At 41.7% G+C, this 20,572-nt stretch overlaps 3 protein-coding genes across 5 annotated transcripts in view; all 3 read right to left on the reverse strand.

The window, feature by feature from the left end:
- Window positions 1-968: 968 nt before the first annotated feature.
- golga7ba (golgin A7 family, member Ba) lies at window positions 969-6,603 on the reverse strand. The gene is made up of 5 exons (XM_030415379.1): window positions 6,511-6,603; window positions 5,301-5,426; window positions 3,811-3,963; window positions 3,609-3,710; window positions 969-3,498 (listed from the first exon to the last, which is right to left on the reverse strand). The coding sequence occupies exons 1-5, from the start codon at window positions 6,520-6,522 to the stop codon at window positions 3,415-3,417; spliced, it is 477 nt and encodes a 158-aa protein (XP_030271239.1). The 5' UTR covers window positions 6,523-6,603; the 3' UTR covers window positions 969-3,414.
- A 1,066-nt stretch (window positions 6,604-7,669) lies between these two features.
- On the reverse strand, window positions 7,670-17,223 carry zfyve27 (zinc finger, FYVE domain containing 27). 3 transcript variants are annotated; one of them, XM_030432076.1, is made up of 14 exons: window positions 16,880-17,223; window positions 15,522-15,756; window positions 15,344-15,414; window positions 15,051-15,237; window positions 14,199-14,294; window positions 13,512-13,624; window positions 13,305-13,423; window positions 12,686-12,757; window positions 11,495-11,515; window positions 11,229-11,249; window positions 9,630-9,771; window positions 9,467-9,513; window positions 9,267-9,348; window positions 7,670-9,138 (listed from the first exon to the last, which is right to left on the reverse strand). In XM_030432076.1, the coding sequence occupies exons 2-14, from the start codon at window positions 15,752-15,754 to the stop codon at window positions 9,068-9,070; spliced, it is 1,275 nt and encodes a 424-aa protein (XP_030287936.1). In that variant the 5' UTR covers window positions 15,755-15,756; window positions 16,880-17,223; the 3' UTR covers window positions 7,670-9,067. The 3 variants fall into 3 exon arrangements, with proteins under 3 accessions (XP_030287936.1, XP_030287944.1, XP_030287950.1); XM_030432084.1 differs by lacking the exon at window positions 11,495-11,515; XM_030432090.1 differs by lacking the exons at window positions 11,229-11,249; window positions 11,495-11,515.
- A 641-nt stretch (window positions 17,224-17,864) lies between these two features.
- Window positions 17,865-20,572, reverse strand: part of LOC115586853 (zinc finger and SCAN domain-containing protein 12) — a 4,229-nt gene continuing 1,521 nt past the window's right edge. The window contains exons 3-4 of the mRNA XM_030426261.1: window positions 20,022-20,351; window positions 17,865-19,190 (exon numbers count right to left, since the gene is read on the reverse strand). Coding sequence (XP_030282121.1) covers window positions 18,631-19,190; window positions 20,022-20,351 — 890 coding nt within the window. The 3' untranslated portion in view covers window positions 17,865-18,630. The remainder of the gene's footprint in view (window positions 19,191-20,021; window positions 20,352-20,572) is intronic.

Consider the following 20,572-nt stretch of genomic DNA (forward strand, 5'->3'; position numbering starts at 1 on the left):
ATTTGGAGTCATGACCATGACCATGTGATAAATGTAAGACAGATATCGGTTCTCTGTAACTCTGTGTTTGGTCTCCAACAACCCCAGAGGGAAATATCTGGCTCTTCAGCTGCCAAATTCTTCACAGTGTTCACCAGCCAGTGGTTAACTGTGTCTGCCTGCTGTTTGATGCACAGCACGTACAGTGGGTTTGTCAGAGCTCTCTGGCTGAAAACAGCTGACACTTGTGGGTGGAAACGACACTGTTGAGAGCAGAATGCCTGGAACAAAACAATAGAGTTGTGTAAAAACCAAAGTAATGAGCTAAGGGATGCTATAAAGCTCAGTAGAGCTGAAGGGAACTGAAGAGTCAGATGAAAATTCTCTCAGAGCTCACAACTATAAATGACTCAACAGATCACATGCAGTTATATGATACATTATTAGTATAAAAGCATTGATTAGTGCTGCTTTAAAGGTGCACTTCGTAATATTAGGTCACCTTGAATTCATACTCGCAACAAACAGGATCAGCATATCACTGGCGTAGCCACCAGCTGCTGCTAACTATGTACATATTTTATACACCCAGGACTGCTATGTTAGCCGTGCAGCTAGCTGACTATCAGGGGTATGTTGGTGTTTACACCACTAGCACAGGAGCTTTAGACCACTGGGAGAAAGAGGTTTTCAGGCCTAGGGCTAACTGGTTAGCATGCTAACTTCAGCAGGTATCTCTTCATAATGTCAAAACTGTCACATTCCGTTGATATTTTAGCTAGTGTTTAGAATGTTACAAACTGCACCTTTAATAATGACAGATTTAGAGTTCCACTGCCAGCTTTGCATGCTGGGTTATAATTATGGTCTATTGTCATTAATGTTCCTATAAATACAAGCGCTTTCAGTGGAAGCCAATACCAGCCAAAATGTACAAAGGTCTATAATGTAGATATACAGTCCAATAACAAAGATGAGCCTGGTGCGGCTGATGTGATGAAACAGTATTTATTTGACACCAGTCATATTAGCTCATTGCCATGTGTATCAAACAACAAGCAGTACGAAAGTTTGTTCTTGCACAAAATGTCACCAAAACAAGAGACACATTCACATCTGTGAGCCAGTTTTTGGCAGCTTTTTTTCTTTGGAAGATTGTTCTGAAATTGAGGAAGGGTTGGAGTATTTTCAAACACGACAGGTAAAGATTCAGGAAGACTTTTTGACCCATCCTTCGTCCGCTCACTTCCGCATATAATGCACAGTGCGTCTTTGCATAATCAAAAATTTAGGAAGAGTTCATCTCACTCATGGAAACCAAGAAGTTAGTACTTAGATTTGTGCAAGTGCCTGTGTTCGAGTGTCCAACAAATGAAGTATAGGCTTCACGTGAGAGGAAAAAATGGAAGATCTGCTACATTATTTACATGGACGGGCGGAATGACATTCATCTGCTACCAGACAGCATGATTTACGTCAGAGGTGGAGGAGGAGGATGTTTTTTGTACGCTTTCTCTGTGCTCTGGGGAGGTGACGCCTAACTTAAACACTTGTAGATCCTACTTACAGGTGCATCTCAAAAAATTTGAATATCTTGGAGAAGTTCCTTTTTCTGTTACTTAATTTAATTCAACTTTCTTATATTCTAGAATCATTAGTGAAATACTTTTTAAATATGTTTTTTGTTTTAATTTTGATGATTAGATTCAAATTCAATATAGTGAGAGTCAATAAAGATGAATCAAAAAAGGATTTCTAATACAGAAATGTCAACCATCTGAATATTATGTTCACTTATGCACTCGATACTTGGACGGGTCTGTTTCGTTGGGTCTGGGGTCTCTAATCTTCGTCTTGATCCCACAGATTCTCTATGGGGTTCAGGTCAGTGGAGTTGGCTGGCCAATGTAGAACAGTAATACCATGGTCAGCAAACCAGTTACTAGTAATTTTGGCACTATGGGCAGGTGCCAAGTCCTGCTGGAAAAGGAAATCAGCATCTCCATAAAGCTTGTAAGCAGGCAGAAGCATAAAATGGTCTAAAATCTCCTGGTAGATGGCTGCGTTGACTTTGGACTTGATAGAACACAGCGGACCAACAACAGCAGATGAAAAGGCTCCTCAAACCGTCACTAACTGTGGAAACTTCATACTGGACCTAAGGCAACCTGGATTCTGTGCCTCTCCACTCTTCCTCCAGACTCTCTGAGTCCTTCGTTTCCAAATGACATGCAAAATTTACCTTCACCTTAAAAGAGGACTTTGGATCACTGAGCCACATTCCAGTTCTTCTCCTTAGGCCAGGTAGGACACTTCTGACGTTGTCTATGGTTCAGTAGCGTCTTAACACTGAGAATTAGACACATGTTGCCCATTTCCTGGACAGGTCTGTGTGTGGTGGGTCTTGATGCACTGACTTCAGCATCAGTCCACTCCTGGTGAAGCTCCCCCAAGTTCTTGAATCGTCTTTACTTGACAATTCTCTCAAGGCTGCGGCTATCCCTGTTGCTTGTTCACCTTATCCTACCACACTTCTCCCTTCCAGTCAACTTGAATATGCTTTGATGCAGCACTCTGTGAACGGCAAGCCATTTCAGCAATGATCTTCTGTGTCAATGAGTGTCTTATGGTCAGCTGTCAAGTCAGCAGTCTTCTCCATGATTGAGGTTGTGTGTACTGAACCAGACTGAGAGATTAAAGGATGGTTGTAAGAAAAAGTGTTTTGAATTAATTAGCTTTTTAGAGCTCTTCACAGGACTGTGTGAGTCTGAAATATATACAATTTTAACTTTTTACAATAACTGACAAGGAATATAGAACTTTTTCACTATGTTTTTGAGATGCACCTATATATTTGCTTAAATCTTAAAAGCCAGTGTCTGGTGCGCAGGGTTGATGGTGATGTGTTTAGTCCAGGTTCCTGGTTGGTCCGTTTCAGTCCTGGCTGACATGGACCACGTTGGTGCAACTGTGGTGGCTGAGGTATGAGGTCTGGTGAGACCTGTGGTCTTCACTCCTGCCTCGGCACTTCCTTCCTCCCTCTTTTCTATTCCCACATCCTTTTCTCTCCCACCACATTACACACAGCTGTGGTAACATTAAAGAGGACAGGAAGGAAGCTACAATGGTACGATCACACAAAGTATTGCTAACAAAATGTTGTTCTCACAGAGACATCCTACAGAAACGTGACTGAGTCGGCGCATGCACATTGCTTTGCAAAAAACTACGAAAGTGTGTGTTTTAAGCGTTCAATGTGAAAAAGAGCTTGAGCATGTGTCAGCGCGTCAGGAGCCTCTCTGAGTTGAAAGCTAGTGAATCCTTTGTGTGAGCTTGCATGGGCTAAGAGTTGAAACAGGAGTAGCATCATTGTCCTAAGTTCTCCTCTAGGGTTGGGAGTGATCAGGGGGACGCGGTTGTTAAGGAAGTACCCAGTCATCGAGCGGTGCTGCCAGACACGGAGCTGCTCCCTGAGCTGGAGCCACTGGAGCCCCTGTCTTCATAGATGGAAATCTCTATCTGGTGGGAGAGTAGTTAGGGATCAAGAATTATACGTGGTTAATTTAAACAGAAAACATATATGCTACAGCTTTTTTGTGCACGTAACCCCAAACACAGAGTAAGGATACAACACGCATTCCCCTCTCTATGGGATCTGTGATGAGCAGCCCTCTGGGAGCGTAGATCTTCTCATTCTGCTCCTGAATGTACTTGGCTATCTTCTTCAACACCTAATACGCACACAGAAGAAAAATGAGAACGAGTAAGGATTCCCAGACATGTTAATCATTGTCCAAGACCGATATAATGCACTCAGATCACCAGTCTGACCTTCTCATAGCGTGTCTCCATGCAGAGGAAGATAAGATACGCAGTAGCACAGGCCAGACACCCCTCCAGGTAAGACTGGCCTCCTATCTTCTCTGCCTCTGCATAGTAGTTATTCAGCGTCTTCACAGTGTCTTCAAACAGCGTCCGCTCAATCTGCAGACACACACAGTCATGAGGAGCAAGGTTAGGACTGGTAGGACATGACATGCAACAAAGGTCCCTGCACGGCTGAAATCCAACCATCCATTTATTCTTGTGTGTATTATTCATCCCTAATAAGAAACAAGTTGGGGAGATTGGCAGAGTAACGGGTGTTGGACAGTTAAAGCAGCTGCAAGGAATGCTCATCTTTTGGTCGACTCTGGCGCCCCCTGTGGACAAAAGTGGCACAAACGTTACTGCCTCCTGTCTTAAGATCTTGATCTGGCCAACACGTGCCGTTTTGAAAGCGAGTAAAATCATTTTCACACAATTTTTCATTTTAAGACACAGCTTCTTGCAGGGTGTATAGCAATGAAGTCATGTCTCAATTGTAACTATATATATCTATGAACAACTGTAGTATGATGATGGTGAAACAAAGTTAACTTTAGTGCCGTACCACCAGACTACAGAGCAGCCTCTTTCTTCAGACTATGAGACTTGTCAATTCATCCTCAGCCCTCCACCATAAAAAAAAATGTGTTTGAATTTCATGACTTATCCGACCTGCTGACAAGCATTAAGAATAACTACATAGGCATTGCCAATCTTGTCATGATTTCTAGTTGCATAATGAGTTTAAAGTTGTAGCTTGTTTTCAAGATTGCATTATTATTATAATGGATCTCTCGGTTAAAAAAAAAGTAAATAAAAAATAATTAGCACATATTGCTTTAAATTCGGCAACATTTGTCCCTTCAAACATGCAGGAAACGATTGTATCGATCTGATCACCTAATATCTCTCAATGTCTCACACAACACACTGGTGGCATTAACATGTACTTGGTTAATTAAAGCATCAGTTTTTACTGTGTGTTGCTGTCTACACACTTACAGGTGACAAAATGACATCATGTCATATCATATCAGGTGCTATGATGACCACAAATATATGTAATATCTGCCACAAGGGATCCCTCACTCATAACGAGAGATGTAAATAGTGTGGGATCACGGGAGTTGTTGTCTTCATTGTGAAACAACCACGACTAAACTGACCCAGGCACAAACATTAAAGGAGATGATGATATTCTAAAATTGTATTGACTGTACTTTTAGTCATGTTTACCCACTTCTCTTCTCACCCTGTGGCTATCTCAAAGTTATAAATAAAATGCAACCTTGGACTAAGGTAGAATTTCTCAGGATTTGAACATTGTTGGAAACATTTTGGATGATGTAAGTGCACAACTCAAAAACCCTCAAAGTTCTTAGACATTCAAATAAAGAGGTTTGACGTATGACATCTTTAAATGCATGTGTAGCTGAATGCTGCCGTCTGCTCACCCTGCTCTCCAGCTCCGAGGGGAACTTGGTCTGAAACTTGCAGGTGGTTCCTTCACTGTAGTCTCTCTGGATGAAGACTTTGTTTGCCAGAGATGCGCTGTGCCTCAACTCCTGCAGATTGTGGAACTGTGGGGAGGATAAAACACACAGTCAGACAGACAGACAGACAGACAAATATAATGAGGTTTGATACAGTTAAGTATTTATAATGAGTCCCCAGAGGGAGCTCCAGATCTCTGCGCACCCGTCCGCTCCTAATGTGTACAAACAGGCTGAATCGGAAGTATAGGATGATAGAGGAGAAGCGGACAAGATGTGATCAATCACTCTGTGGCTCAGTGTCTGTGCTCATTTCTGCCTTGTTGTCTGTTGGAGCCGAGCCCAGCGTTGGACATACTATCTTTCCCACACACACACACACACACACACAGACACACACACACACAGAGGAGAGTAGAGCTTGCAGGAGACAGGACAACATTTCACTACAGCTCACAACAGATTGATCAGGTGAAACAAGATGAGGCAGGCTGATAAAAGGGCACACACACACACATAGACACTAACACACACTTGTGCTGGACATGTTGATTGAATCCAGGTGTGTGTTGGGTAAACATCCATTTGAGTTCATCAATAATTCTTTATTTGAGCGTTCCTGGGAGCACAGATGGAGGCGAGGGAGGCTGGAAACGCAGAGAGGAAGGTCGGGGCGGCGTGGCTGCTGTCCATGGTGCTGAACGCTGCTCCCGTGTGTGTGTGTGTGTGTGTGTGTGTGTGTGTGTGTGTGTGTGTGTGTGTGGTCACAGCGTCCACACACTACGGTGGCCTGTCACCGGATTAACAGGGCGTCTTAACAGACAACAACAGATCTCCTTTCACCAAAACAGCTTAACATCTCGCGGTGGTCCGTGTTTCTGCCCTGGTTCTGCTCCAGTGGAGCCGCGGCTGTACTTCCACACTCCACGCTCCTGGGTTTCCCTTAAAAAACGCCGAGGACGAACCGAGCCCCTCGGACGGGGCGGGCATGATAATGTAGGACACAGCCGTCAGGAGTGACTCGGGTACGGCACAGTTTCACCCTCGTTGACCACGTCCGCTGCCCTCCCCGCGCGCCCGCCTCATTTTCAGTGAGCACTGACATTGTCTCGCGCTGCTCACCCACCGACACCTCGGCACGAAAAAAACAAACAAAATATGCCAGGCTTACCTCTGTCGCCATGTTGCCATCCGTAGCCGTAGGGCGCGAGTCCCTGCATGCGCTGAAATCGCTTTAGTGGGACACGGGGACGGATTGGGGGGGGGGGAGGGGGGTGGGGGGGTGGGGGGGGGGGGGGGGGGGGGCGGGGGTAGGAGGGGAGGGGAGGGGCTAAAGTACAGCGTTTAGGTAATATGAATTCAGCTGTCTGACATCTATGGAGGCACATCTCAGCCATGTAAACAAAGAACATACAGGACATAGTTGTAATAATGCTATAACAAAGTAGTAATTATGAGATAAATGTTGACTTTTTAATCTCGCATAATTACTTTTTATCACATGACTTTTTACCTAACTTTTATCCCATAATATTAAAAAAAAAAATTTAATCACAATTATGACATCTCTTAGTTTTTACTTTAATAATTTAGAATTTCGATTTAGTTATAATTGATTTATTTATATTTTTATGTTATTGGGATTATTCTTTTCATCAAGCTTCATCTTATTTGTCTGGCAGAAAATGGGCTTCCATACACATGCTTTTCAATGCTGCTTTACATTTTTTCTCATAGGAAGGTGTCTTCTAAGAAAATTAAAACGTAACTGTGAAACGTATTCATATCTGCAGGGTTAATACTGCCAAGGTTATGTTTACACCCCTGTCTGTTTTTTCATTGGTTGGTTGGCAGGATTACACCAAAACTACTGCACAGTTTTCCACAGAATTTGGATGGAGGATGTTTCTCAGTCCAGAATAGACCCCATTACCTTTTGGTGCAAGGGAAAGATCCAAGTATTCCCATTTACGCGAACACTGGGAGATAAGGTGTCCTTAATTTCGTTAATTTCTCAGGGAATAATGCATGGACCTTATTGAGGAAAGTCAGGTATATTCAGCTGGTATCTTTGAGCAAGTACAGTTTGATGCAGACCCTTGATCTGGTGATCTGAAATTGTTCATATTGAACTATTTTATTTTGAGAACCATCCATCTGAATTTTTGAGGTTTGAATTTCTATCTTTGAAACTTCCAAAAATAATAAACCAAAACTGATGTATTGTTTAGGGCTAAGACATACAGACAGTGTCCCATTTTAAAAATGTTCATGTTGCTGAAAGTAAATCTGGACCATATGAGGCTGAAAAGACCATACTTACCAGTCCATCAAATCATCACAGAGTTTATTTCAATAATGGCATATCTCATCCATAAAGAAAGGGCAATATATACAGAATGAATTATTGGGTAAAACAATAACTTGCACTTTCTGGAGTTTTAAATTAAATATATTAGATATAATAGAACAATTCATGGTGACAGTTTTTGTATATGATTACAATAAAAGCAAAGCAAACAATTACAATCGTCTGTGTCTGAATCATGATTGAAACAATTTCTCCACCAAGAGCCACATTTTGGCTTATATTTCCTCAACAATTCTTTTAAGTCCCGCTTGCAAGAGTGTGAGGCTCTGCTGACAACTTCAGCTGGCTGCTCGGCCCATTCAAACAACTTTAATCCAGTTGGGTCAACTTTGATCCAGTTAGAGGAAAAGCACGGTGCTCTGGGGAACTCTAGCAGCTTTTTTGACTTCTAGTTTGCTGCTATGCTCTAAAAAATCTGAACAGGAAAAATTATGACAAAAAGTTATCCAATTTGATCATCAGAAGTACACCGAGCCGGTAAGCAAACTTGTCCAAATGTTGACAAAGCCTCATTCACCCGCCCTCCAGAACAACATCACTGGCAACTTGACAAAAACGTAATGTGATAAATTGCAGACCATGCATTTTCCGTTTACTGCCTTAAAGTTGTCATTGTTATAGCATGTCATATCTGCTGCCCTTATGTCTTGGTAGGTCCACTAGCTGAAGGGAACACCATTTAAAGAAGGAAACCTCAAGTTATTGAGTTCTAATCTGAATTTTTCACTAAGCAAATGCCCATTTAAAAACTTGCCTGTGCACATTGTGGCAATCAGAGCTTCTTATTTTGGCCGTACATCCATTATTTTGTTCATCTGAACAAGCCAACTTCACACTGCCAGCCTTTGCTCACACAATCGCATTCATCAACAATATGAAAACGCGCCAAATCTATACAGTTCTGGCCTTGTTCGTACAGAAAAAGTCCTCTCAGCATTACAGTACAGTTAAACTGCTACACAGGGCTGAAGATGGCAACATTCAAGTGAAATCCTGGCCTCCACCCTGCACGCTTTACACCTCCCTCTGCTCAGCAAAGGGAAGAGGTCCTTTGATTTTTGAGCTATTGTGCTCTGTAGAAAGTCTCATAGATTCATAAGGTCCAGTTCTTCAAATATGTAACAGATTACAGTAAAAGTCCCAGAAGCAACACGAGTAGCCACAGAGGGAAGCAACTGAGACGCGAGACATGGGAAAGGTTCTCGAGGTTCAACACAGGAGGTGTCCTGACAGATAGAGGTGCTTGACTTGAAAACCAAGGCATGTGTTAGGGTTTCAGTAAGGTGGGAGTAGGGCTCAGGGCCGAACAGTGAGTGACCTCCAGCTGACCACTGGAAAACAAGAGAGGCCTGCCATCTCACTGTAACTTGATGAGAGAGGAATTACAGGCAGCACAAACAAACACAGTCTCCCTCTGGGCCTCTGGAGCTGAAAAAGAAATAAAATCATACAATGAAGAACAGACACAGATACAAGATATTGTGATGTGACATGATGAAACTGTCATGAAATTACATCAATCTGTCTAAAAGTAAAATGTTAAAATCAATTCTCACCTGTTGCCCCCATGCAAGATCTCAGCACTTTAAAGGAGCAGCAGCGGGAACAGAAGCTGTTGCCACAGTTACTGCAGTTCCTCTGTAAAGCGGAGAGAGATTGTGTTAGAGCTCGAGCCAACGAAAGACAAAATTAAACATGATGATGACGCAACGCCTAAATATATCCCCAATTTTTGTCACAAGTTTTTCAGTCTCACCCTTTTCTTCAGCACTGAGAAGACGGCATTGCAGCTGGAACAGTTGCCTTTGAAGAAAGACAGAGGGATCAAATGCTATTATTAGGAAACATACTCTAAAATGAAATGCATTTGAGGTCATGTAAGAGGAAGTCAACCAGTGAGTGAGTCAGAGCAGACCGACCTGTGCTGGTGGTGGGGTAGCGTTTACGCAGTTTCTCTGTCAGTTTGGACACCTTGCTGCGGATTGGTTCGTTGCGGCTCAACAGTCCATTTTCAGAGATGGTGTCATACTCGGGAGCGCCGAGAGGCCCGTCATCATCCTCCTGAGGGAGATGGAGGAAGGAGGGAGGACGGGGGTGGGAGAGGAAAGAGACATTTAAATGCTGTTTAAGCTACAGTAACTGGAGTTGGTTTGATGGAGTACGGAAACCTGGACAGGAAACGGCCGGGTTCAGCGGCAGCATTAAACTGGGTTTTGATTCACTGTGATATGAATGTCAGTGTTAGTTTGACAAACAGATGTTTGGCATACAAATGTATATGATGATGGAAAGTACTGGGACTACAAGGGAGATAGATCGAGGGGAGAACTATATGAACCTCCTACCTGCCTACATGTATATCCCTATTAGGGACCAGACGTTTGATAAGACAATTTGTTGATGGCTGATGCTGACGTTTTTTTATGATTTATATTTTTGTTATTTTGCCAGGGAAACTTCATTACTTCAATCTTACTTATTAAAAAATAACTGAATAGCCTTTGTTAAAGTCAATTTAGATTTCTTAAATAAGCAATTGGATTATATCATTAACTCATAGTCAGCTTTGTTTTCATCCCAGTGTGTTTTATAGTCCTTTTGCAGTGTTTTTTGCTGCTTTTTTAACTGTTGCTCTTCTTTGTGCCGTTTTAAGCTGCAGTCGGTTATTTTCCTTTTCCTCTTCTGTGAAGCACCTTGTCTCTATCTGCGGTATAAATACATTTTATGATTGTCATCTGCTTTGTATTAAATTATGACCATGTGAACAGAAAATTGAGGATACCATACATTGAGGCTGCATCGAGAATCACTGCGCATTCGAATCGATGAAAGGTGTATCCGAATCAAATCGTGAGGCCAGCGAAGCTTCACGCCTTTTACCTACAAGTTCACAGGACAATACTCATTATAAAAGGTATTTTCCCCACTTTCTAGAAACCAGTGGCCAGGCAATCAGAGTGGCACAATTTATTCCACCGGAAGGCACAACCAAGACTTTATGGTACCAGAGGACCAGAGAGTAAGAGGACAGAGAGGAATCGAAGAGGATTTGTTTTGTCAGAGAAAACAATCCAACCCACCCACAACACACGGGGCCAAAGGGGACAGATGAGTTCTGCTGGCTGTGTGTTCAACAGCAGGCAGCCAATTTCAAACAGGCAAAACTGCTACACTGAAAAGCAAACTGCTGATCACAAACTCTAAAATACATTTAGTATTACGCAAGCAGATAAATCCATCCTACTGACCTGGTTTGGATGCCTGTACCAGGAAAAGCTGATTTCACTACTGCAATTTGTCTAATGAACAATGCCAGTCATGCAGAACAGAACTGAATGAGCACCCTGTTTGATGGGATTATTATTATCACTATCACATACAGTTACTCATGCCAAGGGAACAAGCAAAGGAATATATAATATAATATAGATATTATACTATATGTAATATGTATAATATCCATGATACAATATGGATGTGTAGATGGATGGGTGGGAGGCAGCGGGAAATCCACTTACCACTAAGACCAAAGGGGTTTCCTGATCATGAAGCAGAGCAACAGATGAGAACAAAGTTACCCAAAAATACTGACAATTAGTGTGATTGCACAGGAACACACCCAAAACCAAGCTTCTTCAAAGAGCAAAGAGAGGCCTACAGCACAGTGTCACCAGCTAACAACACACAAAGCTGTTGTTCATGTTTCAAGTAGTTTCTACGGTATGACACGAGTAACTGGTGGCAGTGCACTAGGCTCTCCTAATCAGAAGGAGGCGACACTTACCTGCAGGGACATTGAAGTCTCCTGAGTTCAGAGGACAGCAGAAATAAAACAGGAAGTAACAGGAAATACGTCAGGAGAGGAGGATTCTTTTCTACAGTGATGGTAAACTGCAACAACTGTGTTCTAATAAGTAGTACAATCAATCAAATGCAATATAGTATCTAAAGTGACTGTATTCAAAGCCACATATATTTGACTGGAAACAATTCTCACAAGTTGTGAAAGTGAACACACCCCAGTACACTGCTGCAGTTATTCATCTTTTTATCCCAGCACATCTGTTATCATATTTTTTTCAGTAATCGGATTAGTCAACAAAGAAAACTTCGATATCTTGAATTCTATCATCAGATCTGATACCACTGGGAAGAAGGCATGATAAAGTTAAAAACAGCCTGATCCATTCTGGATTTTTGGGTTTGATGCTCATGCTTAAATTAGTGAGTAACAACTGTAGATATCGATATACAGTATCTGCTGATATACACAGATTTTTTGCAATGATCACTCTAATCTGGCTATCCAGCAACTGTGACAAAGATGTGTAACGTAGGCGAGATAATTTACAGGTTAACAATAAACTCTATTGTTAAGATAAACATCAGTGAACTGACACAGTGAACCTGACTGGGAATTTAATAATTATAAATCGTCCCAAGCTTTCTTTTTCAGAATAATGTTGTGTAAAAACATACGCTGATACCAATATATCTGTGACAGGGCAATATTAGCCAACTGATATACTGGTCAGGCTCTAAAAAAATTATCATATTGGGATTATTTGTTCGGATATTAGCGTTGTGAAATGACTCACAATCAGGAATTTTGCATCACAATTTTTCATTGACACTAAAAAGAAATCTAAACCATGTTGATATGACATTTGTTGGAGTGTGTACCAGACGGTCATAGTTTCTTACATCTGGAGGCAAGATTTGTGGGCCAGGGCATCTCTGCAGCACTAGATCATTTATTATGCTGCTGTGTTTATCTTAATAGAAAAAAGTACAGCTTATCCTATTACAATATAGCAATTCTTATATTATTTTGATACATTTTTCCAGCTGTAGTAGTTAGAAAATCAAAGACAACACCAAGACAACTGATTTAGGATTTAGGGGTAAAACCCGTGGCATTAAAAATTGCACAAATTGCAAAAAAGTGAATAATTAAATTCAGAGAAGTATTTACCTCAATGGCATCCTTGAATTCATCATCAGGCTCTGCCTCCTCAGCTTCCTCCACACTGCCAGGAGACAGGTCCTGTCATCACACACACACACACACACACACACACACGCACACACACACACACACACACACATTAATGTATAAATACTGGGCTGAGAAGCAGCTCCTGAGTCTCTGGCTGTCCCAGGATCAGCATCTTGGAGAGTGGTCCTGCCCTCATCAATCTAAGCAGCTCAGGATACACAAGGATGTTATTAACTGTCGGATGATTAACAGATATTCTTGGACCTTGGCCACCTTGATTATTTTTTTTATTTTGCAGTAGGCTGTTGCCTTGCAGTGATGCATAGGCCTTTGAGCGGATACAGTCACATTAATCTGAGCCCCTGTCTGTGCCTTTGCCGGAGAATAAATTCACAACTGAAAAAAAGTGGCTCTTTGGATGGACGGATGGAGCAAATCTGCGCATGGATTTACATGACATGCACTGGATGAGAGCATAGGATAAACAGGATAAGAAGCTTACAGACATGGTTGGTTTTAATGTAAATCACAAACAGTTAATCCTTCAGCATTCAAACCCACATGCACTTTTTTCCACCATGTTTCTTCCTCTCACCTCCAGACTCGTTGGTGTGGGGGTCCTGTCCAACAAGTTGCCCTGCTCCTGTTCTTCACACACTCCCTCTGAGGCCTGCGTCTGGCCCACATGGAACAGCTTCCATAGGTCCAACAAAACTGGAGGCACAAGAGAAATGAAACTTTGCTTCAGCCTGGCTTTCTATAAGAGTTAGAGCATGCTTTCCCCCAGACAAGACAAACTTACCTCTGCAGAAGTCTCTGTTCCACAGGAAGATGGCGCTGTTGAGCCCAGCAAGCACCCAGCCCACAGGGATGGTGTACAAAAGACACACCAATATTAACATCCCTCCGTAGAACCTTGAGGGTGACATTACAAATGTCAGCTCACAGAGAGACAATGTATCATGTGATTTATTGCTCAGTACGTTCTTTATTTCAAGTAGGTTATCGTATCATGCAGTTAATGTCGCAACTACTGACCTGCCCTGAACATGCGTTTGGATTGACAGTGGCTTGGTAGCTAACTCAACGCTAACTTAACCTAGCGTTACGTTCACAGCGAACAAAAACCTTACATTGTGTGGGGTGATAAAAGTACAGCACTCATCAGCAACTTCAGTGACTGGCTGATCTATTCCCATAAATGGGCCTTTCTGTGTTTGTTGAGATAGCTCCCATCCTAAAAACCTAAGAAAATGAAATGCTTTTGTCACATCAGAATAATAATAGAGTTATCTGAATCTCACTCACATGTTTGATGTGCTAACCTTTAACATTGTAATTTCAAAATATAAAAATATTGAGGTGACGCCTCCCACCTCAAAACGAGGCTTTAACTTTAATTTGGCAAGGAGGCTGTGTGTGTGTGTGTGTGTGTGTGTGTGTGTGTGTGTGTGTGTGTGTGTGTGTGTGTGTGTGTGTGTGTGCTGACCTTGATGACTTGGTGTGATTATCCCAGTACAGGACTTTATAAACTGCTTCTGCTGATAGGCAGGCAGAGGCCAGCATGTCATCCAGGTGCTTTAACCTGAAGAAGAAACAGAGACACACACTCAAACATAAGCAGTGTAAGAACTATACTTCAACCTTCACATGAAGAAATACCAATTACATTACATGACGTGACATGTGGGTACATAAGGTAAACAAAAGATGAACCAATTCATATTTTTGTCATTTTCATCTGTTATTATTCAATAATGGTATATAAAAAAGAAGAAAACAGGCCAATTTAAAGGTGTTCTGTGGACTAAAAAGTGACTAAAAGTGAAGTTGTAGACAATGTTTTGATGATCAAGAACCAATACAAGTTTGTAATGTGCAAGTTTCTTTTTTGGAAGAGCTTTGAAAATGTTTTATGAAGGGAGGAAATGATTTAAACAAATTTGTAGTGCCTCAAGGATACACGTTTTTACAAAAATAACTGTGGCGGCCTGTTAACTTAACGTATTATTTCAAACGGATATAGATTCAGAGGGGTGCGCACACACACTGAAGTAATTTTTCAAACCAAAACACCAAACATTGCCATCTTCGAGCCTCTCAAATGTGATGATTTGCTCTTTCTTTATTTGTCTTTTCTGGTGGTAAACTGACTATATTTTGGTTTTGGACAGTTGGTCAGGCAAACAACACAATAACACAACATTAATTCTGGCTTAAAAAAATGTTTTCCTATTCCTTAACATTAATGGACATCTCGTAAACAACTGATCAACAAAATCCCCAGAGGACTAATCAATAATGAAAAAAAATATTAGCTGCAGCCCTGAGCACATCTTACAGGTCTTTGACTTCTAGCATGGCCTCCTGCTTTGTGAGATGAACTGTCTGCAGGTCTCGGCGGTGCACAGCATGGTAGCGCCTCTTCTGGAGCTCATCTTCTGAGGCTCTGCCCCCACACCTGTCCTGCAGGTAACCCAGGGCAGCAGGTAGACACAGTGCCATCACACCCACTGTGAACCAACCCACTGATACCAGAGAGGCAGACAACACACAGCTGCCAGTTAATAAATGATTCAAGTGTCTTTTAAAACATGCAACAAAAGCTGGATTAATATTAATGCCTCATTTTACCTTCATTAACAGTGCAGAAGAAGACATTGAGGAAAACACAGACAAGCAGAGAGCAAAAAGGCATCTTCCATCTGAGGGATTAAAGAAAGAAGATGACAGTGAATACTCCAACATGCCTTCCTGCCATCTCACTGCTCACTACGATGCTCAAACAGGGCACACACATACACATACATACCCGAGCAGGAAGCGGGTCAGCTCCACTGCATCAACAACTGGCTCTAGAAACAGAGCCATTCTCTTATAGGACACAACCATGTCGAAGAGATCAAAGTTTTGTGTGCATCGTGGGCTCCCCAACTCAGAGGCATCTGGGGACCCGGGGGTCTCTTTGGATGATGTGTGCACCAGCTCCGCCCCATCCGCCCCTGTACCCTGCGACGGCTCCTGGGACACACCGTGCATCATCATTCCTGTGCAGAGTGAGAAAGAGAAAGCAGGCAGGTTAACAGGATTGCTATGGCTGGGCGGTAAAATGATCGAAATACAAGATCGCAATAAAATGTATGGTATTGATGAAAAGTTTTGGACATTTTTTCTCAATATGCTTAGATCCAACAACCTATAACGCAGCAGAAATACACACTGCAGCCAGTCAGTCTTCAGTCAACAAAGCAAAGATTAAGATGGTCTGCAAAATAAGCCATTGGTCTGAGTCAACACAGGCAGAAAAGGCCCCAATCTAACTAAAAATTGGGATAAAACCAATGTTGGTCAATATGGAAAGAAAAAACGTGACCATATTTTTTGCCATATCGCCCAGCTCTGCTGGCAAAAGCACACAAGGAGACAGGTCTGATGTTGTCTTTTCACAATTTTTAAGGGCAGCTTGAGACAACACAGCAATTTGCATTCAGCAGGTATAAGATATGTAACGTGTGAGTTTATCAGTCTGTGTTGTGTATGATGCTGCTGATACACTTTTCTGTTATACTTACAATGGAGAGACATCAGTTTACATAAGTGTGCGTTATCCAAATTTAAATAAAGTGAAACATAACCTGACCAACACAAACCACAGCTGTGCTGGTGATGTTTAGGACATCACCAAACAGAGGTGCAACACACTTCAAACTCAACCAAAGAGGGAACTTGAAAAAGCCTTTTCAGTCTGATGTTAAGTTATTTTTATTTTCAGCAATGGATGGTATCTCATTAAAAACTTTTCAAGGTAGCCTACAGTTGTTTAATTCACATGGGTGTTTTCAGCACCACAGGGTTAACCAGGGAAAGGCTAACTCTTCAACTTTAACTTTAGTACTTTGTTTGCGACACAAGTAATCCTTTTCTGTCAACACAAGGGCATTTCTTTGAGTGTACTCCATCCCTGGTCATCCTTCCTCTGCAGTACCTTTTCACAATTGAACTATTATTCGCGACTGAGAGGAGCATCTCTGTAAATCAGAGCTGAGTACTGTGGCCTGTGACAAGCTGTCAACAGTAAAGTTACCTTGGCTTGCTAACAGAGGGGCTCTTCCGATACATTTTTGCTACTCCAGCTAATATTATCTGCCGGGCATGAAGGAGATTAGTTACCCCGAGCTGAGTGTCCAACAGCAGGCAACTTGTGAGGCAGCAACAGTGCTGTGAAGAGCTCAGGCGTTAACGAGTCCCACCGACATCATCAGCCCGGAGGAAGGAAGCGCCTCCAAATTCCACCGGCCCGGTCAGCATGAGGACAGCCTGCCCTCCCGCATCAACATTAACCTGTCAAAACGAGGCGGTGTATCAAACCGTCAGGTTGTCAGCGGAGAAACCCGGCGTGTAAGACAGTTGTTTTGTTTGTAAAAGGCTGCTGGTCTCAGCTAGCTTTGTTAGCTTCGTGTTGCTCTGAGAACGTCCGCTTCCTGGTTTAATCCAGGCCGAATAGATGATAATGGAAAAGAAGGATTATGACCAATGTAATCGATCACAGAGCAGAGTGATCTTTGGCAGCTCAGTTGGGGAAAGCTGACATATGACTTATGTTGAAATATAAAAGTGAGTCTGTTCCTAAAATTAACTCAAAGACATGTTTCAAGACATATCTAAATATCATGCTTTAGATTTTAATATTGTGTCTGATATTTTCTTTGTTTTATTACTTGGTTTAAAAATAATCCAGTAGGATTTCACTGCTTGTCACTGACAGTAACATCTTGTGAATTTAATCTTAATTTCATTGAATGCAAATTTGGGATTATGGTTTTACACAGTGTTAATATGTGATGTGATCTTTGCCGCCCTCTCCTGGCAATTTGCATTCTCCCAAGTCATCTTCTACTGATGTCAAAACTGGCAGCTGTCTGACTGAGAACACTGACTTTCTTAGGTGGACAGGGACTCTGCAGAGCCTGCTGTTGCTCTGGACCTAGACGTATGTTTTGGAGTCAGTGACTCTAGTTGAGTAAATGCACTTTGTTACCTTCAATCTCTGAATAATAATAATAATAATAATAATAATGATAACAACAGATTTTAACCCATGTGCTTCCATAGTCATCTATATATTGGTACAGTCCAACAAAGGCGACACATTTTGTAAAATTTCTGGATAATTTCCATTCATTTTATTCAGAAAATGAAATTATTTTCTATACAGTATTTAAAATAAGATGCTTATTTTGATAGGCACACATACATGTAATTTGACAAACGGGATCGCCATGAAAACAAATCACAAACTGATTTTCTTTAACAACCATCATAAAACAAGTAAGAAGAAAATGGCACTTGAAAGTACTGCTGAGCCAACATATACACTGTACAGTACACAGCTAAATGGCTGACTCAGTAACTGATCACACAGCTACACTCAATACTTTGTCTCTCTACTTGGTGTGTTTCTACTAATGAGACAATTTATAGAACATCAACACTTAAATAAAGCTTCTTGTTTCAGTAAGTCAATAATTTAACCTCAATATGATGCACTGGATTGTTCCTACATTTTGTTGTGCCTTTAAGGTTCATCTGGCATGTCCGGGCAACTCGTGTCACAAAAATCTGATATTAGCCATTAAATATAACCCTGCTGTGAAATGCTGATTGTGCTTCCTTGTAATGCTGTAAAATGCTACTGACAAACTTTTTCTGGGAATGAAAAGCATAATTCTTGTGACCATCGTGGGCTTCAGGTGTACACAAGGTATGGGATAGATCTGACGCTGAAGGCTGTAAAAACCTGTCAAAATATTTCTTTAACATAAAAATCATCAAAACAAAACATGACCATTGCATAATATCAGCAGTTTACATCTCACATACAAAATGTAATCTTGAAGACCTTAACATTGCTGCGTCCCACATTACTGTAGCTGCTTGCTATGTGAACGCTGGTGGAATTTAAGCCCTCCACAGTTTCTGAAAGACTTCCCACACTGTCCGCAGATGTAAGGCTTCTCTCCAGTGTGGATACGAAAGTGCCTGGTCAAGGCCCCAGAGTGACGGAAACACTTGGAGCAGACCGAGCAGGTGTACGGCCTCTCTCCGGTGTGGATGCGAAGGTGAGTCTTGAGGTTCTCCATGCGGTTGAACTCTCTGTTGCACACTGTGCAGCGGAAGGGGCTGCAGCCCGGCGGATAAAGCTGCAGTCTGTTCCTCCTGCTTCCTGCTACGGGCTGCTGAAAACAAGGCTGGAGCTTCTGCTGGCACTGGCCGGAGTGCCGCCGCAGCAGGCTGGGCAGGTGGAACGTCTGACTGCAGAACTTGCAGGCGTAGAGGTTGACGTGGCCGAGGTTGCGGCTGGTCCGTACATGGACGCCGTAAACCTGTGGAGGGGCTTCTGGGAAGATGTTTGGGAACTCTGAGGAGAGGGATGGGAGATCTGTGGGCTGCGGGAGGTTGGCCGTCAGGTTTGGAGGATGAGCTGTGTAAAAGAAAAGATTGTGGAGAAAAAAAATTAACTTTTTCACCTTAATTCCATATGAAAACACAATGTAGTTGCCACATTTGGGCTTACATCAGTCATAAGGAGACACAGCAGTACATTTGTATTGATCCATACTGGCCACCATATTCATTCAATTACGTTTTTCAAATGATTTGTTGACTTTAAGGCATTTAAGATGTTAAAGGAATAAGTTACTGTTCAGTATCCAAATTGGAAGTCAAGATGCCAAAATTTGTTCCCAGCTGCTAAACGCATGAGGGTGTGAAGTTTGACATGATGCAAACTGGTTGATTACATATTGGTTTTATAAAAGTTTTAAAATATGAATTGACACTAGGGATACAGCAAACGATTGTCATTATCAAATAATCTGCTGATATTTTCATAATTAATCGACAGTAATTTAGTCTAACATATCAAAATAGTGTAAAAGGACTCCAACAAACAGTCCCAAACCCAAAGACTCTCAGTTTACTGTCATGAAGGACAAAGAAAAGCTAAATGACAAATGTTTGACATTTTTTTCTTCAAGGACAACTACATGATGAATCGATTATCACAATAATTGACTTTCATTTAATTTTGATTGACTCATTAACTGACTGATTGTTGCAACTCTCATGGACATTTGATTAAAAAAAAATGCTTACCATCTTTGCTACGTTTCATTTCAAACAAAAACTATAGCAAGAGACATTACTATCATAGACATTCTAATTAACCCCGGTCTAGTTATACCCTCACTTGATCTGTGGCTATAAAAGAGACACTCAGTGTGAATGAGACACACATTGTTTCTCTTCTTACCCTGAGGCCCGGTGAAAGACAGAGGACTGTCTGAGTCTTGCTCCTGACTATCCAGCACTTCATGCTTCCACTCCTCCATCCTTTTGGAGTGGACCGCTAACATGCACTCGGGGCTAAAATCCTCCACTTTGATCGATTCTAAACAGCAAGCTGAGCCGTCTGTCTCTTCTTCTGGCTTCTCCTGCTTCACCGTGACCTGCCCTAAAGTGGCGTCGTCGTCCGAACTGATAAGTGGTGGGGAGCTGCGGTCTTGAGCTGTCAGGTCACGACATGCTTGGTTCATGCTTTCCACCCTCACCACACATACACGGGACATCGCTTCACTGACTTCTGCAAACAGAAAGATCACAGGTACATGCAGTGAGCAAAGTAAAACTGGACATATTACATTTTCTTATATTATTATTTCTATAACAAGAACAGTTCTTCTGTATCCACCGCATGCAGTATATATAATATATATATAATATATATAATATAATATAAATATATATATAACATATATATACATATATAATATACATATAACATATATAAACATATATAATATA

Source organism: Sparus aurata, chromosome 1 (assembly GCF_900880675.1).
Source record: "Sparus aurata chromosome 1, fSpaAur1.1, whole genome shotgun sequence".
In the NCBI taxonomy this organism is placed as follows: domain Eukaryota; kingdom Metazoa; phylum Chordata; class Actinopteri; order Spariformes; family Sparidae; genus Sparus; species Sparus aurata.